The sequence below is a fragment of the Berghia stephanieae genome, chromosome 3 (assembly GCF_034508935.2).
Source record: "Berghia stephanieae isolate SIO BIC M18660-M18661 chromosome 3, UCSD_Bste_1.3, whole genome shotgun sequence".
Taxonomy (NCBI): Eukaryota; Metazoa; Mollusca; class Gastropoda; order Nudibranchia; family Aeolidiidae; genus Berghia; species Berghia stephanieae.
The window spans coordinates 90,234,903-90,262,543 of record NC_088362.1 but is presented as its reverse complement, the minus strand read 5'-3'; the positions used below and the strand labels follow the sequence as shown (position 1 = coordinate 90,262,543).

The window sequence follows — 27,641 nt, the reverse complement described above, 5'->3', positions numbered from 1 at the left end:
GAAATGGACACCGTTAGATGATTGACAAGCAAACGAGAATGATTGATGTGTTCTCCCACCGCGCTGGTAATGAGACCAGTAGGCTGGGCCAGACTGCTACTCTCGTGTGATTGGCTCAACCTCGTGTGAACAGACCGTGGAGTTGAAACGATGTTTGAAACTGTTTTGTTATGAAGACGAGAGGCACACAACACCGTTGTGCACTGCTACCATCATTGCCGTTTGAGACGTATTCGTTCAGCACAAAGCCGCGCTTCGCATTTCATATGGCATTCAGTGGAGGTGGTGAAGGTGGATTACCATTATTGTGCGGGTCAGGTCGTTTTATTTTAGTGGTATACGCATGCAAGTTGAACAATAATTCTCATTTCATATGGTTGCGTTTATTTCCAGAGCTCGGGTTGTACTAAATATTCTATTTGGGATCTATTGTTATAATTGGAAGACTAGTGATATTACTTATGTTGAATGAGTGATTAGTTTAATGACTTTTTATTAGTCTTGGATGTTCTGGATGAAATCATACAATTATACATTGTGTTGAATTCGTTGGATTATAAATATTATTATTGTTTTTGTTTCTAAATTATAGTACAGGGTTTCCAATCAGTGTGTGAACTTGAAGGTCTAAAGTCTGATCATAATGAGACACGATGTTCTCTGCGCGCTTGCAAAATTGTGGCATTCTCCATTTCAGTCATTTGGATTTGGATCGTTACACAGATAAAAATAAATATTAAGTTTCCCTCTCATTTCTCATATAGAGGTTGTACTTTTCGACGATACACCGCACCGATATCTTCAAATATTGTAATCCCGCATTTCCTTTACAAAATGTCTAACATTTCACTTCTACTTTTACTTTTTGCCGTGATTACTTGTGAAGTTATATGCTCAACTCAATTTGGAACTGAGTCTGTCCGAACATGTGAGCCTATCCGGTTTGATCTTTGTAAAAACTTGGGTTACAATGTGACGGGCATGCCCAACTTGGCTGATCAGCAAGATCAGGCGTATGCTATTAATCAGCTTCAAACCTACACTCCTTTAATCCAGTTCGACAATTCTTCACGTCTCATTTTCTTTCTCTGCTCTGTATACGTCCCAATGTGCACAGAGAAGGTTCGTACTCCGATCGGTCCATGTCGGCCTCTGTGTGAAAGTGAACGATTAAGATACACACCGGTGTTGCACAAATTTGGATATCCTTGGCCTGCGGCCCTCAACTGCTCCAAATTTCCAGTAGAGAACAACAGAGAGCACATGTGTATGGAGGGGCCCAAAGGATCAGAAGAGAACACTCTTCCACCTATTGTTGGAAAACCTGGTTTTAATTTAGGCGACTATGGCAAGACCAAAGCATTTGGACACTTTGATGGCTCACCTTCTTTCGGTTTTGTTCCACTAGAGCCTCGGACATCAGGAAAGAAAAAAGGCAAAAATGACACGGATAAACCAATTATAAATAAGGTTACGTTGCCATGTGAAGAAAAGGGTTATAAACGCCATTCAAAATACACTTATATCAACAGGACGGAACGTTGCGCCTTGCTATGCGGAGAACATGATGCTTTCACGGAGGACAATAAAACGTTTGCCAACGTATGGATGGCTATCTGGGCTGGTCTTTGCTTTGTATCTTCTCTATTTACCATACTTACTTTTCTCATCGATTCCCAGCGTTTCCGCTACCCAGAGCGTCCTATCATTATGATGGCCATGTGTTTCAACCTCTACAGTATCGCCTATATAGTTCGCTTCATTGCTGGAAGAGATGATATCTCATGTGACAACGAGAGCCAGAGCGGTAAATCAATTCTTATCCAGGAAGGTCTTGAAAACACAGACTGTGCTATCGTGTTTCTCTTGCTTTACTTTTTTGGCACGGCCAGTACATTATGGTGGGTGGTTCTTACCTTGACTTGGTTTCTTGCCACTGCATTGAAGTGGACACATGAGAAAATCCAAGTCCAAAGTTCATACTTTCACGTCGTCGCCTGGGCTGTCCCTGCCGTGAAAACTATCATCATTTTGGTCATGAGAGATGTTGACGCTGATGAACTTACGGGCCTTTGTTACGTAGGGAATCAGAATACCAAAACTCTGATGGCGTTTACAATAGCCCCACACATCGCCTATCTAATCATCGGATCTGCTTTCCTAACTGCCGGTTTTGTTTATGTCATCAGATCTCGATCCAAACAACCAGAAATATCTAATTGTGAATTGGCAAAACTGCCCTGCTCAAGCGGTAGTAATATCAACACAACAAATATCAATAGATCTGGAAGAGAAATCAATAATAAATTTGAAGTACTTATGGTCCGGATTGGCATTTTCTCATTATTCTACACGGTCCCTGCAATTTCTATCATTGGCTGTCATCTTTACGAATATATCAACAGAGACAGTTGGTATTTCTCGGACTCTAGTCCTGTTATTGGCGTGTTCATGCTCAAAATATTCATGACCCTCGTCGTGGGGATCACAACCGGGGTTTGGGTATGCTCCACTAAAACCTTAAGATCGTGGAGATCTCAAATAGACCGAATCACCACGCCGAGAAATAATCGAAAAACAGTGGAGTATACTGCGAGCAGTGGATCTCATCAGTATCAACAGGTGCCCATCAAACAGAGTATCACCAACACCAGAATGCCTCCCTCCCGGACTATTAGAAGTAACAAATCAAAAAGAAGTAAATCGGATGGTGGAACCATCGTGTAATGAATCATCACATCTTAAATGGTAAGTCAAAGCCATCGCTTTCACCTTATAAGTGGGGTTTAATAGGTTAATATTCACCCTATTTTAAATGTGTTATATTTCTTCACAATTCTTCAAAGCAGTTGTCTCCCTGAAAAAAAAATATGATTTAAGGCTCATGTTCGTGAATTAATATGCAAAAGACAATTTTGTTTGCTGTACTTGAACTATCGCTCATTGCTTTCCGCCACCTTTAATTTCCTTTCTCTGCTTAAATGTTTGCCATATCTGTAGGGCTGCATTTGCACTTACGATACCTTCATATAATGTTTTTTTACTCTTTCATCCCAATCACATTTATTTACGCTAAAACAGTGGGTTTTTTATGCATTCCTTTTGGATTTTAAAGAATAGAAATGTTGCTTAAAAACGTCCCAAGGAACTTTAAAAACAACCCCTACATCATCACCCTATCTCTCCCCCCCCCCCCCCCCCCCCCCCCCGCCCCTGTTTTTAAAGTGTTTATTTCCCATTTTCATCGATTTGTTTACATTCGAGATCCTCCATTTTGAATTTGATGACACTTTAACCTAACTTTCTGGGGAAGATTCCCACAAACTGACGTGCATTTGCAGGTCTGATTAACGAACGCAATTCTGGGCTTGATTTTAACATTGTTCGATTGAGAGTACAAAAATAAGTCCAAAAAAATGGATGTTCAGACCTAAAAAGAAGTAAACGTCGCCCCAAACCTCTCTGTTTTTGTGCTCTTTATTATTTTCAAGGTGGGGGGGGGGGGGGGGGGTTTAGGGGGTACACCCTGATTTCCTCCACAGCCCCCCCCCCCCCCCCCCCCAACTCTCTTTTTAAAAAATCATTCAGCCTTTTATATGTGTAAAAACTACGAAAATATCACAGAAAAAAATTGTGATCATTAGAAATTAGTCCGCAAAATACTACCAAATCAAAGCAAATTATGTGTATATTCAATAGTCCAACCAATGGGATCATTTGTTTCATTTGGGCACTGCTAACGACAACTCACAAAGCGCTGCACAAACTCGAAAAATAACGCCAAAATACAAGTCGAAGCGTGCCCTTGTGTCAGGCTATAAGTTAACGAAAGCTATGGTCAATTCCCCATTATTTTTATAGATGCATAGTTTCATTTCAAGTTTATTTCATAGTTTAACATCTTAGCTTTGACTTTTAATTACATTCATCCGTCTTATTTGAAAATGCAATTATTATCAAACCCAAATGAGACGAAATTTCAAAATCACACTCCGGATTGATAATTTTGTTGTATTTACGATACTTTGCTCCATATTTCACTCAAGATAAAGGTCGGCACAAATGATAATATGCCATAATTGGATACCTATAAATATGTCAGTTTTGGTCAAATGTGCACAAGCGGTGTGCAACAGTGTCAACAGCAACGACAACAACCACAAAACTACCGAGACACAGGACGCAATGACAAATTGGTGGGGGGGGGGGGGGGGGTTAAGATTTGTGATATGTATTATATATTATTATTATTATTATTATATTATTATTATATTATTAATTATTATTATTATTATTATTATTATTATTATTATTATGTATTAAGATCTCATAATATCCAAAGGCGGAGATAGCGGGAAGGGGCACAATGATGAAATTAAATGGCCGTGTGACTATGGGCTTCCTCTGAAGGCCATTAAGCCCATAAGCTGCCTCTTGAGGGGTCCGGCCATAATGACGACCACATGGTGAGATATGACTGCCTGTCGGCTTCAGGACCTAGGATATTATTACCATCAAACACGTGCTATTGTCGGACGGTTAGTTTTGAACTGCTCGGCTTAAGGCAGAAACCATAGGGCTTAACAGAGCGGCGAGATTTGTATGAATAAAACTATTGACTTATTGTGCCAGAGCCTACAGAATAATAACTACAGAATTGTATTGCATCGGGTTTATAGTAATGTGGTGATTAGGAGAATGAAGGAATGATTCTGTTCTGTCCTGGTTGTATAAAGGAGGGTTAATCCACGATGTAACTATTACTATTTTGCATGTGTACACTGTCAGTTGCGTTGACTTTGGTGTAGTGATAATTAATGGCGAATAATCTTCGCCGAAGTTAAAACGAAAAAAAAAAAAGATGAAATCCATATTCTTAACATTTGAATACTAGAAACATGACTGATTTGTTTTTCAGAATATTACTGTAATAGATGTTTTTTTTAAAAGGGGGTAGGGGTGAGAGAATTACTATTACCCTGCTGTGATAGCTTCTTCATTAGATATTTTTTAAAATATCAAGTTGACAACTAGAAATATAAAATACAAATGGTGTCATCATGATGACCTTCTCAATCATAAGACCAACATTCATATATGTTTTCCTGTCCCCACTTGATTTCCCTAACACTACTTCACGTGCTTTATATTATAACCAATTAACTTCTTGATTCGAGCCACGATTGTTCGAATCACGAAATCTTGAGGGGCAATCTCACCAATATTATTCATACGCTTCGCCTAATAACCGACCCAACTAAACTTGCTCGCAGTGTGAAATTTCTGACATAAAAAGTGACCGCAGTAACCCTACTTGGCAGGTCATCGCCATCGTGAGGTCGAATGTAAACAGTCAAGAGAAAAGAGGGCAAAGACAACAACAAACATGTCGAAGATAACTTGCTGGAGTAGCTGTAACGTTAAATAACTTAATCGTATCACTATTCGTCAGGAAACAATAGTGTACTACGTAACGCAATTCAGGACAACATCCGTCCTGGCGGTTACACTGGACAATCTTCATTTTATCGTACCCCCTCCTCCTTCCATATACTATACTACAATCACTTTAAAAACCCTTTTATGTCATAATTAAATTGTTGAGCCTGATCATTGTGCATTCGACTCACTAGTGGGATTCGTAAATATCTTCTTGATATCAGCAAGGAGAATTGAACGTTTTAATCATCAAGTCGTGAAAAAGCAAAGTGTAATAGATGTCTTAGGGAAAAGAGACGTGGACGTTCCCTTTTGATATTGTGGACTGTAAGTTGGTATTGCACAAATCTGGCTCGATGTAAAAAAGAAAAATCTCCTTTCTTCTCAATGGTTAGCGTAAATTCGTATTTTCCACAATTGAAATTATTCCCGAGTTATATAAATCTAAATCCTATGCTTATTTCGTATGGAAGGGTCACATGTAATATGAACCATAGTCTGTGATGTGAACTGAGCTGACCGAGATGTATTAGTAGTAGCAACTGAGCTGAGGACAACAACAGAGCGTACGTAATGTTAAACCACTGTAGTTAGTGATTTTGCCTGCTGGTCCGCTGCCCGCTGGCCGTGGACGAACCCCGGGGTCCTTAATCAATACTTATGTAGAGCATACCTACTGCTTACTCTGGAATTCTTTTTCCGTCTGTTCATCCAAGCGGCCATAGTTACTCGGTTATTAGGAGATAAAGATTAGGTTTTTGAAGGAGCAAGCAGGAATTGCAAATAAACATGCTAAAATTACTAGTTGAACAGAATATATCTGTTTTGGATATTGATGTTGACCTTTTTCTTGAATATTCCACTTGGGGTTTAAAATTCCTATCATGAATACTTGACGATGAGCTGACATCATGGTGGACACTCCAAATTCTTAATATCGTTCTTTTTTTGTCTTTGTTTGTTTGTTTTTCTAACAAAGATGATGCTAAAAGTCGTGGTGTCATACACTTTAGCAGTATAATTTTATGCGTAACTTCGTCAAGACATTTTGATGACTGCTCCTAAACCGAAAGGCCGGCTAGATCTGCTGAAGGGCATGTTTTAAGGGTGGCTATGGATAAACCCTTTGTCATCATAGCGTGTTTGACCAATTTTAATTACCTGTATTTTGTCTGTTGCATATAGCCTATTACTGAAACGAATTATATCCTCTTACTTTGTCCTTGCTTTAAGCCTGTTCCATTCTCCCGAAGTGTCAAACTATAGATTTGAGTCTTTTTTTTCCTTTCACCGTCCGCGATTCCATAGATTTCCACAACCCACACCGGGTGCTACTTACTGCTTTTATTGAAAGGAAAAAGTGAAATATAATTATTATGATTATTATTAGAGCCGAGAGATTGAATTCTTGTGTGCTCTGGTGGAAGAAAGGAGTTGGGGATATTGAAATAATATCCTCGCGAGACGGCTCTATAATCTGTTTTTGGTTAGGATCATTGGACCGTGATCGCGGAAAAATATTTTTAGATAATGAATAGCAGATAAAAAAGAAATAATAATAATAATAATAATCTTTAAGTGTGTGTGTGTGTGTGTGTGTGTGTGTGTGTGTGTGTTTGTTTGTGTACGTGTCCGTGTGTGTGTTGTATGTATGTGTTTCTGGATAGTGTGCGCGTGTTTACATGCATACCTATGTGTGCGTTCGTGGACATTTGATCTTTAAATACATGGTGTTTTGGGGGTTTTTAAAAACATTTTTCGTCCAATATCCATTCATTTCGTTCTTCATTTACTTATCGAGCACCATTCTCTTCTATTCCTAACATTTCTCTCTGCCCGCTTCTATGGTTCTTCCACTTTTCCAACCCACCCAAGCCACCCCTTCCCCCTCAACCCCTTCCACCTTCCACATTATTTCCCACATTGGATTTCTTCGTTTTTAATTTAAATGATTTTTTTTTTATCTACTCCCATTTTGTTCGTATTCAACATGCAGATTTTTTCTTAGGTGGTCAACGCGAATTTTCTTGTTACGATCGTCATGAACTACTAATATTTTGATGGACATAGCACGAGTGTCCATATTATTTGTTAAATCTTTTGTCCTTGATCTCTTTCATTTAAACATATTTTAAATTTATTTTTAAGCCTGCAAAATTAGTCCGGCGAATTATGCCACCTTACTTTCTTACATTCTTTTTGTTTGTAATAATAATGTTATGCTTTTGACGAGATGGTAGCAGAAAGGCAGGGGGTGGGGGGAGCAAGGGGTGGATATGTTTCAAAACTTGCCTTTGATTTTCTTGAGTGCTTGTAGTAATAATCATATAGATAGAATGCGCTTGGCCAAGGAGTTCACAACATTGCCATCCGGAAGTACAACGGACCAAGACACAAACTCTGTGTAACCATGAACTTTTATAGTCTGGTTAATACAGTTTAGTGAGAACAACTCACAAACGCGGATGGCAAAAACAATAACAAAGGCCTGAGTGACGTCATCTTCGAACTATCTATAGCATTTTTTAAAATAACAAACTTTAGCTGACATTCTCGCAGCTTCTTAATCGTATATTTGGCATGTTACCGCACTTTCTTATTTCGAACAGTGAACAATAGCTGAATCTTAACTAACAATTTTTTTCAAAGAAACAAAAAAATTTTTCTTTGGTATAAATACGCACAAATATCAAAGCCACGCATTTGGCAAATATCTAAAGTTGAAGAATGTAACTAGAATCCTAGCGGTTTTCAAACAAAGCCATATGAGAATCGTAAATCAGGGAGCTGTCAGGCTGTCAGGTAGAAGTGTATAGGGAACGAAGAAACGAAAAGAGGCCTCCTTCCTTTGTAGAGGAATGTAGTAAAAATGGTGTGTTCTGTGTTCCCAATGTGTTGCATCGATATGTTATTGTATTGCTATTGATGATAATATAAGACTTGGTTGTTTTAATGGGGAAATATTATTTTCGATAACTGCCTCAGTGCAATTGTTTTAAAGCAATAACTCGGGGGGGGGGGGGGGGGTCTGTGTGTGTATATATATATATATATATATATATATATATATATATATATATGTGTGTGTGTGTGTGTGTGTGTGTGTGTGTGTGTGCGTGTGTGAATGTGTACTCTTTTTGAAATAAAACTAAGAAGAAAATAAAAGGAATATATTTATATATATTTAGCGCAATACCCACTAAAATGTGCTCGAAGCGCTTTACTAAGCCAACATCATCATCATCATCATCATCATCATCATCATATAATAATGATATTTATATATTTTAGTGAATACACCAGTTTCAAATGATCGAAGGCGTAAGTCATTTTATTTGTGTATTTTTATCTTCATGAAGAAACGGAAATGAGATCCAACTGCCATAAATTGATTTATTGTAACCAGAATAGATTTTATGAAATATGATATGAGTGCCATAATTCAAAACGTATTTTAATTATTTGACACGATGATAGATACACAAAGGCACCCAATCCTCTACCAATGGGAAATGTCTAACCAAAATAACAACGTACGAATTGTATTACAGTTATGTGGTTATTGTTCCGTATCTCTTGTCACCAAGGGAGGTATCCGATTGATAAAATCATAACACCTTATCGGTAATTACTTTTTCCTTAAGAAACCCAAGCCTGCGTTAATAGCTTTGTGTGTTTTGCGACAATATTAAGGAAATGCTTTTTTTCTGTCTAAGACTGTATTTTGCATTCTAAAGATTCATATTTTTTTCTATGGAGTGGAAAAGAATTGCTTATTTATTAATGGCGCCATTGCAATCATCTTTTTAAAGAGATCTATATATCACACGCATTTTCGGGTCAAAACATCCTTATTTGAGGTCTAAACGTTATTAAGATTTACATTTAGATTGTGTAACTTCGGTTAATTGAATTTTGCTGATATTATATCCCTCTTTATTTAAAATTCATTTTGCGTCATGTTACTAGATAGCTCATTGTATTTTTTAAAATGAAAAATATCAAGAATCCAATGACGTTATGATAACACCCGGATGTTTAATCTCGTGTAAGTGGGAGTTGTAGCGCACCTGGCTAAATATAATACACGGATAGCATGTCCATTTGGCTTCGAAAAAAAGGTAAATCAATCAATAAAGATAAGATAATGGAGCTGGCTTCTATTATAGCTTTGTGATCAATTACCAGATCTCAGGTTGCCAAACAGTTTATTATTATTATTATTATTATTATTATTATTATTATTATTATTATTATTATTATTATTATTATTATTATAGCTGTTGTTGTTGTCATTATTATTTTGTTTGCTTGTTTTTGTTGCCATTTAACATTTAAAAACTTCTGTTATTGTCTTTTATTGGTTTCTATTATTGAACTATAAACTCTTGTCTGTCGTGCATTCTTATTTTTTTACATGGCTTACCACAGTAGCTTGATTTAGTATTCAAATTCTCACATTGAAGCTTAACTCAGATTAGATCTATTTATATTCTACAGTCTAAATCTGCAACCTGCTCAGTTGAACCAGGTGCTAAATTGTTAATATAAAGATTAGATTGTTAAATTGTATATAAATGTTAAATTTTTAAATTTAAAACATTTTTTTTACACTTGAACCAACCCTAACACAATAGGCCTGGTTATCTATCTATCTTTCTATTTATCTTTCAATCTATAGCTGTCTATCTTTCTGACTGTCAGATCTTTTTGTCTGACTGCCTGTCTTTTCTGTCCATCTTACCAGTCCATATAAAACGCCTCTCTCTCTCTCTCTCTCTCTCTCTCTCCCTCTCCCTCTCTCTCTCTCTCTCTCTCTCTCTCTCTCTCTCTCGTTTTCCTGTTCTCTTTCCATATCCCTCCCCTCTCTCTCGTTTTCCTGTTCTCTTTCCATATCCCTCCCCTCGTCTTTTTTGGATTGTCTGAAAAAGAGATATTGTTTATCATCGTGCTTATGTGTGCATGAGAGAGAGAGAGATAGAGAGAGAGAGAGAGAGAGAGAGAGAGAGAGAGAGAGAGAGAGAGAGAGAGAGAGAGAAAAGAAGAGGGGGGGGGGGTAAATTTAAAGAAAAAAGAGATGAAGAAGATATGCTTGTCTGATTTGTAAAGAGCGATAGAAGAACTGTAACCAAAGAAGGTGTCAAGCCTGCCAAGGCATACAATGCCTTTCCTTCTTCCGTGCGGAGATCCTTTCTTCTCCACCTTTAACCCATATAATAAAGGAGGAGGAGGATTGAAGATCATGTGTCTGTTCCTCTCCTGTATCTCCTTGCTTTCTATCATAATTTATTCTGCCCCTTTCTATTATGTGATGGGGGGAAGGGGGGGGGGGGGGGGGGGTTATTTTGCGAAAAGCCGCTCGTCTGTAGCATAAGATCAAGGAGTTGGAATCTGAATAGAACGCTGATATATTTTTTTTCCTTCTAATTCTTTGTCCATAGAATAATGAATGCGTTCCTTTAAAAGTTTTCCCGTTCCTTCTACTAATCCGTCCCCCGCTGCTACTATCGCCTCTTCCAATTGGATGAGTTGGTGTGGTTGTGTTTGTAAAATCGTGCATATTTAATATCAATTTTTATTTATAAAGTCATTAGTTCCACGTTACATTTGTTCACACTGATTTTGACAATCGGTGTTTTGATAATCATAATAATAATATAATAATAATAATAATAATAATAATAATAATAATAATAATAATAATAATAATAATAATAATAATAATGAATAATAATAATAATTAATAATAATAATAATAATAAATAATAATAATAATAATAATAATAATAATAATAATAATAATAATAATAATAATAATAATAATAATAATAATAAAATAATAATAATAATAATAATAATAATAATAATAATAATAATAATAATAATAATAATAATAATAATAATAATAATAATAATAATAATAATAATAATAATATTAATAATAATAATAGAAATAATATACTTGCAGTTGTAGTAATGGTAATAGTTGTAATAGTAGTAGTAGCAGCAGTAGTAGTAATAGTAGTAGTAGTAGCAGCAGCAGAAGTAGTAGTAGTAGTAGTAGTTGTTGTTGTAGTAGAAGTAGTAGTATTAGGAGGAGGAGGAGGAGGAGGAGGAGTAGGAGGAGGTGAAGGAAGCAGCGACAGCAATATTATTAAAATAAGATATCCTGTATGGTCATATCTGAAATTGTAAAGATAAGGAAGGAATCGCTAGTTGTCATCGGTATTAGTTTATTAAGTTTCAACAATGGAAAACAAGAGTTAAAAAGAAAGAAAAATCAAAATTGTAAAATCTTAGTTCAGTGCAGCATTATTGCATTTCGTTGTATTTCATGTCCAAGTACCATTATCGAAGACCTTATCGTGGGTATTATTAGTATTCCCGTTCGGTTATCACCTGGCTGTACGTTAGTTAGATTATTCCTACTATCATCCTGACAGAATGAGGATACAAGCAATGTTCAGGAAGGCAAGGATTGCAGATTCGGCTCTTTTAGAAATAAAAACTTGATTCCTACGTGTATTTATTTTAGTATGCATGCATCGATATTGCATTGTAGGAATACGTTATAGATTTTAACGTTAACTGCTATTGTCAGCTGTGCATATGGAGTACTAAATGATGCGAGTATCTCTCAGAATATATTTGTAAAAAATATAAGTGACAAATTAGTGATCTGCAAATATCTCACTTATCAAGCTTAATCCTCATTAGTAGAGTAAATTATTGACCGCTTTTCATCAATGAGCGCTTCTGTATATATCTCCCATTGAAATGAGTCCCTTTCAAAATACAAGACAAAATGTCAGTGGCGACTCGGGCCTTGTTATAATCAGTTTCTCAAACATATCTTTATCCACAAATTTAATTCTGGAAGTAAAATCTGCTGTGACCGAATGTTTTTTTTTCTTTCAACTACTATCACTATACAATGATTTTCATCCCATCGGTCTGTCCCCCTAGGTTGTTATATTTGTTTACACATTTGCATTAACACACTCTGGTCCACACGACATTGTCAATTTATAGTTTATAGATATAAAAAAATGAATTTCTCATTGGTCCCTTCTATAGCTTGTAATGAATAAGTACCTGATTATGCTATGAGAATAAACACCGGGAGCAAGTTGTGGGTGTATTGTCATTGTATTGTGTGTATAATGTATTTTTTATGATTGCATGGGTATTAAATATACGAGGATAAAGGTATAAAAGTCCCATAAAAGATTGAGTACTTGTCTCGTTCGAATGCATGCATCATGATGAAGAAATGGAGAGAAGTAAAAGAAGAAGGATTGAGACATGGTGGTGGCGAATAGGGAAATCGATGGCGCAGCATAGCGGTGGCGGTGTGTAATGGCCTGGTGAAATACATCACATTATCGTTGGAACGCGCGGTTTGATACGCATGGGTGGACTTGGAAAATGCTGCCTGCTAAACTACTACTGCTACCCTTTTTTTTCTTTTTTTTTTTTTTTTCCTATTTATTTGTGTGTATGTGTGCGTCTCTCTCTCTCTCTCTCTCTCTCTCTCTCTCTCTCTCTCTCTCTCTCTCTCTCTCTCTCTCTCTCTCTCTCTCTGTCTCCCTCCGTGTGTGTGCGTGTGTATTTGTGTCACTGTTATTTTATTGGTTTGTTGATGATGATGTTGTTGTTGTTGTTGTTATTATTAGCACAGTTGTTGTTGTTATTTCAGCGCTACTTACAACAATGGTTCACATAGGGCGATAGATATTATGGAGAAAAAAGCGTTGATATCATAAATATTCAGTGAACATATCATAAAAGAAGAGAGTAGGGATGGTGGAAGAATATGATGAAGAGAGGAAAGAGGAGGTGGTAGGAAAATGTTTAAAAGATAATGAAGGTGAACGGCAGAAAGATTCAATTGAATTTTTCGAGAGGAATGCAAGGAGAATCACAATGCTAACCGTTGCACACAAACTTAGTCAGAATGAACAAATCAGTGTGATTTTTACGGTATAAATGTGAGTGCACGTGTGCGCTGAACTGGTATACATTATGTATACATGACAGAGATAGATAATAACAAGAAATGATAGATAAACAGACAGTCATACAAACAGACTTGTTTATAGATAAATTAAATCGATGGGTACCATACAAATAAAAATTTTAATGCAGTGTAGTAAACTTATACAATTTGTATAGTGCTCAGAAAATAATGATTAATTTTGTCCAGGTTTACTCTATTTTTAATAGAAAATCATAGCCCAAGTATGTGCACTTTTTACTGAAAAAAATCACTCCAAAAATGAACTTTTTATGTATGGTTCGCCGTCTGATTATGTATAATATACAGTCCAAAGGTGTTTCGAATGGATCTCCATATCACCCATTAAAGTCATCGGTATTCTTCTTGGATTTATGGATCAGCGCATTGATTAAATAGGGTTTGGCGGTGTCTATAATTTAATTTTGTAAAAAACAAACTACGATTCATTCTATACTGCCATATGGTTTGCGAGAGTTATTGCTTAAAAAAATAAAATGTTATCTTCGTAAGGCTGGTTTAAAAAAAAATATTATTCCTACTTGATTATTTTAACGACTATCATGATCGTGGTTATCATCATCAATATCATCATCCTCATTATCATCGTCATTACAACCACTACGTACCACCTCCGCTGCCAGCACTATCTTCACCATGATCATCGTGTAAATCTTTCTATTATTATAGATACGGTAGTCGTATTCTATTTTTATCATGGTCGTTTGGAACATTACCGCGATCATGCTCACTGTCTTCTTCGTTTTCACCACTAACCAGTTAACTGCCGTTCTCCGGAAAGTCACGTATTTAAAGATTTGGCCAGAGACTCGTCCTTCAAATATCGATCGATTTAGATGGCCCTCAAAACCCTCAAACCTAGGACCTCACAAGTTTTTGCTCAGATGAGGGTCATTCAAATCGGATTTATATATGAAGGACGAGTTTTCTGGCCAAATGTTTAAATTTGTGTCTTTCCAGAGTCCGGCAGTTAACTCGTTAAAGTCACCATGATCGTTATCAACTGTCTAGCTTGAATTGCTGTATATACTTTCTGTCGACGTTTTTGGATGTGAAATGCAGTGTGAGTAATATTAAGCTTCAGGTCAATTAACACTAATCAGGATATTCAATACCCAGTTACACACACACACACACACACACACACACACACACACACACACACACACGCACACACCCTTTCATTTCACCACAAATTTCATAAGCAATAAAATTAGAAAGTTACATTGGGAAGAGGTGGGGGGGGGGGGGGGGGGGGGCGTCTGCAACAATAACAATTCAATCGCTCCCATGTGAAAATTTGCTTGATTCGTTTCGCTAGAGATACGTACGTTAATTGGAGTTTAGGGACCGTGATGGGTGAATGCAAGTTTGATATTACATGTCGATTGACTTCATGCTATAGTTTCTTCTTAGTTACGTCACTTTTCGATCTCTTTGCCCGTTTGATTAATGACAAATTTGAGCCCTCTTGGGAGAGCTGCTAGGTATAGGGATTGTGTTAAAGTCTTGAATATGCATTTGAGTATAGATTGTAGCTCCCTAGATTGTTATTGTATAGATGAAATGTTAAGTGCACGGCAGTTGCATTGCATCAGCATTTTTTTTAAATCAAGAAGTTATTGAAGATAATCCATCTCGTGACTTAACTAATACCCAAGGTACCTCTGCCCGATTCTGTGCGATTCAGTGTTGTTAACACGACCTATTATACACAAGTATGTTGACAAACGGGTTGAAGGTAAGATAAATCATCGTTACCCATAAAAAAAGATAAAATATTTTAGTGAATAAAGGTTTCGTTAGAAAATAATAGTTAGAAAATAATAGCGCGTAGTGTTTTATCACGGGCAAGTAAAATAACAGTAAGACAGAGACACGGCAAAGATGAGCCAAAGTCGCTTCTGTATTTTCGTTTATGTTAATCTTATCTATGGATTCCAAGTGCTCTCTTGTTGTGTTTTGGTTTGAAAATGAGTTTCTGCTCTTTTCTATCTTTCGTTTTTTAAAAGCTTGAGTAGATTGCGGACAACGCCTGTAAGGCTAAGGGGAATGGGAGTTTAACAAGCTTTGATGGGGGAGAGGAAGGAGAGAGATAGAAAGAAAACGTGAACGTTCACAGAAGAAAGAATAATATGTTTTAAATGAGCAGCTAGCTTCTGATGAATGTAAAGTCTGCTATGCTGCTGTTTGTTGGCAAGGAACGACGGATGGGGTACGGATTGCTTGATGAACAACTTTTATAGAAAATAAGCTATTTCCGTTCTTCTTCTTCTTCTTCTTCTTCTTCTTCTTCTTCTTCTTCTTCTTCTCCTCCTCCTCCTCCTCCTCCTCCTCCTCCTGTAAATGTAGTATTTTATTTATATTTCTTACTATTTATCTTTCTTATGTGTGTGTTTGTTTTGTTTGTTTGTTTGTTTGTTTTTAATGACGAGATAATAATTCTTTTGTCTTTTATATATAGACCACTCTCCCATCCCCCCTCTTATTTACTTCTGACCCTAAATAACAAACAGCACTAATATAACGATCGGTTGAGCAACTAGGGAAAAGGGGGGGGGGGGGGGGGGGGGGCGTTCGATATATGAATGTCGGCCAAGAGAGCAAAGTAAGTCGTAAAAGGTAAAGATAGCACTCGACACAAAAGAAAAACACTAACATCTGTTTACTGTATTTAATTAGAGGTTTAATTCCTGTTCACTGGAAGTTATTATGACGTTTTTGTTTTTTTTTTCTTCTAAATTCAGGACTTTTGCTGGACGGCGTTATTGAATATATTCTTGGCATATGGATGTCATTGACCTAAAAATAATAAATCTTCTGAAGGTAGACAATTCAAATTTCATTGTCAAAACATCGTTTTTTTTCGTAGTCAATTTGTTTGGTTTTGTTTTTTGTTTTTGTTGTTTATTTTTTTTTTTTTTTTTTTTGGTTTTTTTATTTAGTTTTTGTTTTATAATTTATATATATATATATATATATATATATATATATATATATATATATATATATATATATATATATATATATATATATTTCTTTAAAATTGAATTCAAAGTATTCTCTCGTAATCTGTTATTCTTTGTTTTTCTTTCTTTGTTTTTTTTTTTTTTTGTTTGTTTGTTTTTTGTTATTTTTTTTTGTTTTTGTTTGTTTTTTTTTTTTTTTTTTTTTTTTTTTTTGTTTTTGTTTTGTTTTTTTGTTTTTTTTTTTTGGGGGGGGGGGGTTAGCAGTTTCAATGTTGAGACTTGGTTTTCGTCATAGCTCTAATGTTGCGTCCCGTTGCCTTTACCCAAAAACTCCCAAGGAAGAAAGAAAGCAAAATAAATCTCTCGTTTTGTTAAGTCGTTTTTCTCTTGTTTTGCCATTTCGGATATTTCCAACTGTTATACTCTTTGACAAATATTCAATATGCTTTTCATCTCCTCTATCTTTATCATTTTGACTTAATGATGAGGAACGTACACAGCTTTTCAATTTGTTTTTGCTGTTTGTTTTGTTTGTTTTTTTTTCTGCTTTACTGGCGTGGTTTTTTTTGTTTTTCTTTCTCTCATGCATAAGTATTGAACTCTTCCATCCACATGACATTTCATACTGGCGACATGCCTACTCCAAATTAATGAGAGCCACTTTGCATTACAAGTACTTGCACGGCTTTTGCTGATAACCAAATTTTGTCAACCAAATTATCAGATATACTTATGTCCAAATCCGCTGTCCTCTTCCTAATTATTTCATTATCCCGTGGATCTATAGTGCAAGACAATGATTTATTTTGGTATTACAATGTAGAGTTCACAATATACTGCCATTGTTATATCTTACATAAGTGGTTGGATGTTTCATCACTCAAATGTCATAGATTACGGTTTGATAAAAGTAGTTGAGGAAGATTACAGCGTAAATTTATTGAGATTGCTTAGTTTGACGATTTAAGCTGCATAGTTTTTGAATGACTTTGGTAACCCAGTCGCTTTGTTATGAAATGGTTAGTTCTGTTTTCTGTTTGAAATTGAGTAATAATTGATGCTACTGATTGGCTGTAAAGATAAATTTGTGAAATGAAGAAAATTATCTTAAATTCACACATGTGATAATATATTTGTATAGTCTTTACAAGGAGAAATATGATGATCTCTGTCAAAATAAATGGAATATTGTCACTGTTAATAGTATGAAGAAAACAGCAACCGTAACAAAAAAGAGAAAAAAACAAACAAAACATCACCATCATCATCAACAACAACAACATGAGCAACAACAACAACAGCAACAAAAGAAAAGAAAATATATAATAGCAGTGTAACTGATAACCTTCGTATAAGTATGAAATGATAGTATGTGAATGTAGAGGAAGGGAGCTTGGGAAATGGGTAGCGGGCAGCAGGGGTAATTGTCCTAATCCAGTTAAACATTGGGTTCACCTTTGGCTTACTACTCTTAGAAGGTAATGGGTTAACTTCGTCTCTACAGCATTATCCCCTGGTATTTGGTGTTTGGTATTGGTGTTGTTTCCACAGAATCTAGATCCGTATGGGAAAGGTTTAACCAGTTAACCACACATTAGAGAGAGAGAGAGAGAGAGAGAGAGAGAGAGAGAGAGAGAGAGAGAGGGAGAGAGAGAGAGAGAGAGTTAACTGCCGCACTCTGGAAAAGCACGTATTTGAAAATTTGGCCAGAAAAACGAAGTCCCAGGTTTGAGAGTTTTTGCCAAGATGAGGGTAATTTAAATCGATTGACATTTGAAGGACGAGTTTTCTGGCCACATTTTGAAATATGTGCGACAGTTAACTGGTTAAAATGTTATTAACCAGGTTTTGGAGGTGGGAGCTATCTAGTTGGAAATGTGATCTTGTTTGAAGCAAGACTACGTGTTTTTAGTTATTGTTACTACTTGTGATGTTCTAGTCATTCTAACCCTTAATGATAGCTCTTTTTTATACAGTCTTGTCACATGCGATTTTTTCGAGAAAATTATAGTAACACCAAGCCAAGGCAGTTTTTATAACCACCAATTTGAGTAGGGATTTATTGACATTTTTGGCAACTGCTAACCCCATTTTCGACATCTATAGACCGATTGTTCACATGATAAAAGTGGTCTGGAGAAATAACATAATAATTATCTTTCCAAGTGATGCCTTTTTGTGGTTTAAAACACAATGTTATCATCAAAATCCCCTCCCTCCCTCTCTCTCTCTCTCTCTCTCTCTCTCTCTCTCTCTCTTTCTTTCTTTCTCTCTTTCTCTCTCTATCTACTGTCTGTGCGTGTGTGTGTGTGTGTCTCTCTCTTCTACTGTCTTTGTCTCTCTCTTTTCTCTCTCTCTCTCTTTCTCTCTCTCTCTCTCTTTCTTCTTCTCTATCTCTCTCTCTATCTACTGTCTGTGCGTGTGTGTGTCTCTCTCTCTTTCTACTCTCTCTCTCTCTCTCTCTCTCTCTCTCTCTCTCTCTCTCTATCTATCTATCTCTCTCTCAAACACACAAGCATACACATCAGACTTTATCGACATTCATGTAAAAAATATTTTTAAAAAAGGAAAATAGAAAAAGAAAAAGAATCCGAATGGACAGCACAAAGTCCACAGAGACAGGCTTATTTATTGCCAACCAATTGTCATGCATGATTTGATATTGATATTCTTAATAATAGTATAACGATATAATGATAATGAAATATGTATGATGTGTCATGAACATGGCTTTCAATCCCATGGGTCCTCAATATGTTGTCTGGTCAGCCATTGATTCGTTGTATGGTATAGAGTCAAGCTTTTGGAAGTTTGTTAGAACCTGGGAGGCGGTGTGGGTGGGGGTGGGGGGGGGGGGTATAGAGGGGTTGGGGCACATCGTTCATGCGCTGTCTGGTCTTCCGTTAGCGATCATCGAATTAATCAAATTAATGCATTACGCGGGAGTGGTTGAGATATCGATTTTATTGATTTCTTATTTCCCTATTTCACTCTCTCTCTCTCTCTCTCTCTCTCTCTCTCTCTCTCTCTCTCTCTCTCTCTCTCTCTCTCTCTCTCTCTCTCTCTCTCTCTCTCTCTCTCTCTCTCTCTCTCTCCCTCCCCCCCCCCCTCGCTTCCTTTCCTTACCTTATTAACCAGTCCCATTACTTATGCAGGGGTGTTGTTATTCTCTTGGAGAATTATACTCGCCTACTTAATAATGGAATGCTATAATAATTGGTAGCCATTTAATATTTTCTTACTTGCTGCTTTTCCACGTGATTTTATCATCATCATGTGCCTCTTTCCAATTTCCTTTATGCCATACCAGCTATCTGGTTTTACGATCATGTAGATCCACGCATCATTAGGTGTTATATTAATTATCAACATTATTATTACAAGCGTTGTCCCCATTACGATATAAGGTAGAAAGTGGTCCAGTACACAATGGTCGAGTTCCATGATATAAGTACCGTTGAGTACTATGCATCTTTTCAAAACGCGCTTCATTTGTGTTCCGGTTGGATGTTTTACTTTTAAGAACTCGCCTTTACTGGGGTTTTTTTTTTTTTTTTTTGTTTTTTTTTGTTTTTTTTTTTTTTTTGTTTTTTTTTAATGATTTTTTTTCTTTTAATATTTATTTTTTCAAAAGGGTTTGTCAACAAAAATGAAATATCTAAAATAGAGTTTCAACAGTGCAAAATATTCACACACGTACCTTTGAAAGTAGGACGTACCTATATGAAAAGTTATTTCAAAACTTATTTGAATTTTTCCATATCTTGGAAAATACCTTTAAAGCGTTCTATATTCCGCTGTTACGTGATCTTGACCCTATTAGTATAATTGATGTAAATTTGTTAGATGTACTAACTTCTTTCACTCACTCCCTCTATTCTTCCCCACCCCCACCTTCCCCTTATTCTTTTTTATTTCTCCCATTTTCCCCTCTTTATTTCTCATTCTTTCTGTATCCCCCCCCCCCCCCCCTTCCCCCCTCCATGCTCCAAACACATAAGTGGTAAATCATCTTTGGAGTATTAAAAAAAAAAAGGAAGAAAATATCCAGTCTAAGAGTAACAAATTCTGTTTTGCTGTCCGTCTGCTTTGTTAGAATTTTAGATAGAGCTACTGTATCTTCATATGTGATTTGTACACATCACCTCTACCAGGTCTACCAATTCGTGAATACAGACAATCATTCTTTCTTGTCTACTTTTCTCTTTCGAAGGATGGAATAATGAGTATATGGTCGGGCTTACTTACTGGCGGAAGAGAGAGAGAGAGAGAGAGAGAGAGAGAGAGAGAGAGAGAGAGGAGAGAGGGGGGGGAGAGGTGAAAACATTTCCAAACTGAACTAGGAATGAGTGAGGTGTCTATTGCCTTGCTCAGTTTACATTTAGAAGCGCCACCAAAATGGTTTTCCAGTAGTTACAACACACGTGTTGCTGATACAGTTGTTCACCTTTCTCACTCGAGTGGTTTCTGCTTCCTGCCAGATGATAAAAATCCCTGTTCAGTTTATGGAATAGGCCAATACATCGTCGTCTGAAAATAATTTTTAAAGCAAAAGAAGAGGGGAAGTTGATGGCTTAATAATTCTGTGATTACAGCAATATCGCTGTTGGTTAATGACAAAATTTTCCGTTTAATGTCTGCTTAATGGCAAACGGCGTGTGTGTGTGTGTGTGTGTGTGTGTGTGTGTGTGTGTGTGTGTGTGTGTGTTGGGGGGGGGGGGGGGGGGGAGAGAAACAGTTTTCATGCAGGTGATGAGGTAAATGTCTTAGTCCAAATAAGGTCTATTGAGGCAAATAAGTCTTGATATTTTGTAATGTCGCGGCTCAGATGGACGAGGATGGCTCTTAGTGGCCTTTGGGTATGCCGGAAATTTCAGTTTATGGAGTTTTTAAAACATTACTCCATCGAAACTCCCCTCCCCCTCCCCTCCCCCCCCCCCCCCCTCTCCTCTCCTCTCTCTCTCTCTCTCTCTCTCTCTCTCTCTCTCTCTCTCTCTCTCTCTCTCTCTCTCTCTCTCTAGCAATGACTATGAAATATGTTTTTTTCTCTTTTTGAGGAAGATTTTTGTCTAAAATCAAAGCCCTATCTCCACTGAGTAAAAATGTTTTTGAATTTTGAAAATCCATTCATAAATAAACAAGTTATGCAGTTTCAAATGTGTCATTTATTTGGATGACCCGCAAAGAGGAAAATAACGCGAAAATATGGGACGCTTTTTCGGCATTTTTTTTCGACCTTTGGTTGTATCTTGCGTAATAAGTGTGAAACTTGAAGAGCAAATTAGGATGGTGTTTTGTAAAATACGGGAAAAGTACTCGTCATATTCATATGAAATTTTACAACCAAAAAGAAGAAATGTTCATGTATTACCTTGTCAGCGACAAAACCTCCACGCCCGGTAGTTTTAGAAATATTTTACTCCAAAGAGTAAAAATCTATTTTTAACGGTCTTCTGGTAATCGCACGAGTTTTGTCGCTTGACATAATCTAAAATGACCTTTTTTCTAACGGTGGCCAACTTTCAGTCATATTCAGCAATAAACAGCGTCGTAATTAATTTTTTAAAATAGCATATACGAAACGGCTTCGTCCCATATTTTGACGCGAATTCGGGCACTTCGTAAGCGAAAAAGAGGCCCAAAGATTTGTGCGGGATAGTCATTGCTACTCTCTCTCTCTCTCTCTCTCTCTCTCTCTCTCTCTCTCTCTCTCTCTCTCTCCCTCTCCCTCTCTCTCTATCTAGCTCAAATTATGCATTTATGGATTAGTTGACCTTTGTTTTGTTTTTTACCCAAAATTTATCTTGTTTGGGGTTGGGTTTATTTTATTTGGGTGTGTGTGTATGTTTTGGATTATTTTTTTTGGTCGTTGTTGGGTAGTTATTTTTTATTAATTAATTAATTAATTTTATTTTTTTTTTTGGGGGGGGGGGGGGGGGGGGAGGAAGGAGAGGATTTGTGGTCTGTTTTGGTTTTTATATTTTTTATTTTGTAAAATTTTGAATTGGTGTTTTTCCTTTCTTTTCTTTCAAAGTTAGTCTTTCTTTTTTTTTTTAATTTAATTGTAATGCGGTATGTGTTTGTACTCTTTGCACTGCATATATTTTTATGTAAATGAGACATATTTAGGTCCGCATTTAAACGCAGCCGACTGTAATGATGTCAGTTGTATGAAACATAAAAATCCATCATTTCAAAATGTCCCCGTGTGGATGTCTGGACTAATGGTCAAGCCTTCACGTGTCGCCTAGGCTTACCTGTCGTCGCTGATGTGCCAGGTGTAGGTTTAAATTCTTAATGCTACTCTTCATTGGCCATAATCATAACTTAATGGTTTATTGCCGGCATTAATGCGTAGTTTATTGCATGGTAATCATTAAATGCATTACCATAATCTTTATACCGGAGTATAATAATAATAATAATAATAATAATAATAATAATAATAATAATAATAATAATAATAATAATAATAATAATAATAATAATAATAGTAATATTAATAATAATAAATAATATATAATAAATAATAATAATAATAATAATAATAATAATAATAATGATATACCAGGCCATCATTTTTTCCTGTGTTTTTCGTGAAATATGATACTATTTTTACATTCTATTCAGATGAATCTCAAATGGTTTGAAATCTTTCATGGCATTCATTCAATTCTGTAGTTTACAAAAAAAAATGTTGCAAATGCCTTAGATAAAGAAAGTTAAATTGTTCGGACGTTCTGTTGCCATTGACATCCTTCTTTGTTGCCTAACATTATTGTAATCATCATCATCATCATCATCATCATCATCATCATCACCATCATCATCATCATCATTTATCTCCACCATAATGCTTGTCAGTATCAGCATCAACAAGAAAGTAACCACCGTCACAGCAACAACCAGAATAACAACATGTTACCATCACCACCACCACCACCACCACCACCACCACCATCATCATCATCATCATCATCATCATCATCATCATCATCATCCATCATAACCATCGTCCTCATTATCAAAACAACAAAAACAAGGATAATCACAACAATGGCGTCGTTAATTCAGCCTGACATTACACAAGGCAGCAGATGTTGTGTTTATTGCCAACGGTCTCCCCCTTCATAACATCGAATAATATTATACTTGTATATTATTATAATATTATGGGATGCAGCAACATGAACAGGGCTGAATCAGCACTCCAACATCAACAGCAACAATATTGGGTGCTCTGTCAATCTGTCGATTCAACAGCGACAGGGAGAAAGGCAATGGTCTCGAATAGCACAGTGCTACATTTACATGTTACAACGATCACCGCCGCTATAACCACCACCACCACCACAATAACAACAGAGATCGGATCGATTAGTGCCTATCGATCTCCCATTGATCAAAAATTATGTCGTGTTTGGGCCCCTCACACCTTAAAACGTCCCGCTCGATAGAGTCCTGTCATACAGCCACAGCCTTGTGTGCATGCGTGCATGTGTGTAAAACGCTAGTTTTCACTTCATACTCGGCACATGCTGAGGATCAGCGAAGGAAAGCCTCTAACTGGGTGTTCGCATAATATTCATTTATAACCAATGATCGTAGATAGATAGGTATCTATCACAATGCTATCTATTTTTCGTTTACTCATTAAAGTACGCAATACAATAATACTCTCATTGCTTCATGCAAGTATCGGTGACAGTTCTTAAAATTGAAAGTCTAAATAGCGCCCACTACAAGTACAAGTACTATATTTAGTTGATGAGTCTATTATTATTATTATTATTATTATTATTATTATTATTATTATTATTATTATTATTATTATTATTATTATTATTATTGTTATTGTGTTGCTATTATTATTATTATTATTATTATTTTATTATTATTATTATTATTATTATTATTATTATTATTATTATTATTATTATTATGTTTCTTGCTAATCCATTTATTAATAGACCAAAAGAAGTCATAAAAATAATCTTGAAACAACTTAAGATACACAGCACTCTTCTATTTGCAACTTGGACGTTTCAGTTGGCACTAGTGGGAGGAAGTCGGGGGGGGGGGGGGGGGGGGGGGGGGGAATCAACATTAACCATCTTTGGTAATATATTTTAGTCCGATTACTAGGTTTATGAGTCTTCTTTGGATAAAAAATATGACAATGTCGTGTAGATTATATTGCGTTTTATTTTAAATTTTACTTTATTAATCCATTTATCTATTTTTAGTTTGTAAATATAACTGAAAAATAACGGATTATCAATGACATGAAAACAACATCATCATCATCATCATCATCTGGGCTCCTTCTGTTGGATGCCATGATTTTCCATCTATAATATCTCTATCGAGGGCGATTTCGCAACATTCGTCGATTTCCATTGATGCTACCTCTTCAATATTTTGCTGCCAGCTTTTCGTCTTTCTGCCTCTACCCCAAAAGTATCTTCTTTTGAATGGTTTCATGCCTTCTTATATGACTGTTGTATGCAAGTTTTCTTTGCTTGATGGGTTTCTGCCTGTGTAATGTCGAGTGACTCTAGGATCCCCCCCCCCCCTTTCTTTCCAATATTTCCATTATGATTTATATAATCTCAGCCACACTTTCTTACTAGGCTAACTTATAAATGATTTAACCAGAACGTCATCATAGATTCCACGTACAAAAAAAAAAAAATAAAAAAAAAATTCACCATGACTCTGCCTTACGGTGTGGACGCCTCTTAAGGCTTTCAATAGCAACTTTTTATACATTGTCCCACAATAGCGTTCCACGCATCGATCCACACCTCGGTAAAGAAAACTACCACACACCCATTATCATTACCATTTGCTTTTAATTTACTTACCACATAGCCTTACTGCTACCGTTGCTGCCGTATGATATACTTAGTCCTTTCCCCGTCAATGATAATCATATTATAGTTATTGGCAGTTATTACTGAATTGAGTCTTACATTGTCAATAGCAGATTGGAAGGAGTGGGGGGGGGGGGGGGGGATTTGATTTACGCACAAATGTCTTTATATGATTATTTATTGTGCACCATTATTGTGTATTACTGTGTGCGAATGTGTGAGTGTGTGTGTGTGTGTGTGTTTGTGTACGGGAGAGGGGGAGTCGGGGGGGGGGGGGGGGGCAAGAGAGCACTCAAGAGGACACATGTTTACATATGTGCACACATGCCATTATGCATTATTCATTTCCATTTTTTTAAAATTTTGTGCGACTAGAGCTGTGTACTTGATATAAAGTGCGGGAAATCGAATATTCTTGTTTACATATTGTAAACGCGCAACAGCTAAAGTTCCAACTTTATTTTGAGCCTAGCGCTGGTATCTAATTTTGATTGTTTGTGGAAATGTTACTCATGAATAGCTTTCAGTATTTCCACATCTGTCTTTCTAGTGCATGACAGGAGTGTCATTCATGGAAAGTATTGATTTGCTTTTCAACCCGGGCCATCCTCCAAGTAAAAAATGATGCAATCTTTTTGCTACATGGAAAGGGTGAAATTTCCCTCTCATTTGAAAATATTTTGATGTGAAACCGCAAATACTGTAAATGACTCATTATTATAAGATTATTTTTTTAAAACATAAAAGCCGAACATTTTTTATGTTCAAAAATATCGTTCATGCCTCACCGACATCCACTCAGGCTGTAAGCTTCTCACTTTATCTGATCTAATATGGGGTTGAAAATTGATGGGGAAGATGTGGACAGTGGATAATGATAATGGTTTGTGAACAACGACTACATATATACATTTCACAATTATATCTCTAATATTTGTCTCTTTCTGTTTTGCTTTTTCCCTCAGATAGATCTTCATGAAAATCCTCCAGCTTTTTAAAGCAGTCGATGCTCTACTATCAATTGGATCCTGGATGTGCTGTGAACAAACTATGATCCCAATATAAAATACAGAGTTTTGGAGACGATGATATGAAAAGCCTTTAAATAAAAAGCATCTGTAATTAAAATTTCCTTTACTTATTTGTACTGGAAATATTTCAATGACAATCAAAGCAAAAGGACACTATGCAGATCGTGGAATTCATGCTTAAATATTCTTGTTCGGATTTCTTTGAGCCAAAATTCAAGAATTGGTTTATTACTATATTATGTTGTGACACGATGAACATGGTATATCAAGATACAGTATTGTATCACAAGAACGAGGCAGAAGCTCAACCCAAAGTGTTTCGAAATTCATGGATTACAAAGGAGGCAGAAATATATAAGAAGTAGTTTCCTAATTAAATGGCATTATTTCACTCTTATATCTATTTCCCCTCTCCACCAACTGAGTTACTTTAAGAATAAAACAGATCAAATGATGTAATATGTCCCATATAGCCTGTGTAATAGGATTTGAATGCATTGCTCGTGACACAGTTTGGAACAATACCCACGCGGTAATACCATCATAAACTATGAATTAGAATAACTGTACTTTCTCTTATGAACTTGTTTTTTTGTTGTTGATTTTTTATTTATTTATTTATTTTTTTTTTGTATGACCCAAAAGTGTAAGAAATGTTATTCCCACGATGTCGATCTACACTTCCGCCATCGGTAGATTTGCTGCCAAAACGAACTCAAAAAGACAAAGTATTTCATGCTGACCAGTTGGTTAAATATTGACTTTAATTAATAGAGGCTTCAAATAATACGTAAATTTTAATTAGATTTTCACCATTTTACCAGAGCCAGGTTTTGATATGGCATACGACACAGTATTAGCTTTGATAGCATCAAAGCATTAAAAAACAAGATCTCTAGTTTGTCACAAAATCCAGAGTTTTTCATTTTGGGATAGGGACTTTTGATTTCACATTATGTTCTTGGGAGGTCTTTTTTGCTTCTCTCCCCCCCCCCCCCCCCCCCCCCCCCCCCCCCCCCCCCCCCTTCTATTTTCTGTTTTCCTTATCCAGTTACTTTCAATCCTTGTCCTGGACAGTAAACTTGGTTTTGCCCAGCCTTAGCCGGATTCCTTAGCTGAGAGGGATATAGTCAAATGAATATTTTGGGAGGAGATGATGGTTTGTTTCCTTGAAAATCACCTCTCTATATTATAGTGTTATAGTTTTGTTTTTTTTCTTTTTTGAATATCATATTTTCTGGACATTTAAGTTTATTACTCTTAGTGGGATCCTATCCTTATGTCTGGA

General features: G+C 36.2%; 1 protein-coding gene across 4 annotated transcripts in view; it reads left to right on the top strand.

Annotated features, from left to right (window-relative positions):
• Positions 1–27,338, top strand: part of LOC144968793 (frizzled-4-like) — a 48,874-nt gene extending 21,536 nt beyond the window's left edge. Inside the window, exons 1-4 of one of the 4 annotated variants that reach the window (XM_078907477.1) lie at positions 109–291; positions 593–2,748; positions 16,225–16,303; positions 26,288–27,338. In XM_078907477.1, coding sequence (XP_078763603.1) covers positions 171–291; positions 593–2,727 — 2,256 coding nt within the window. In that variant the 5' untranslated portion in view covers positions 109–170 and the 3' untranslated portion in view covers positions 2,728–2,748; positions 16,225–16,303; positions 26,288–27,338. Of the gene's footprint in view, positions 1–108; positions 292–592; positions 2,749–16,224; positions 16,304–26,287 lie in introns of those variants that run through there. The other 3 variants (XM_078907478.1, XM_078907476.1, XM_078907479.1) reach the window with 3 other exon arrangements.
• The last annotated feature ends 303 nt before the right edge of the window (positions 27,339–27,641 follow it).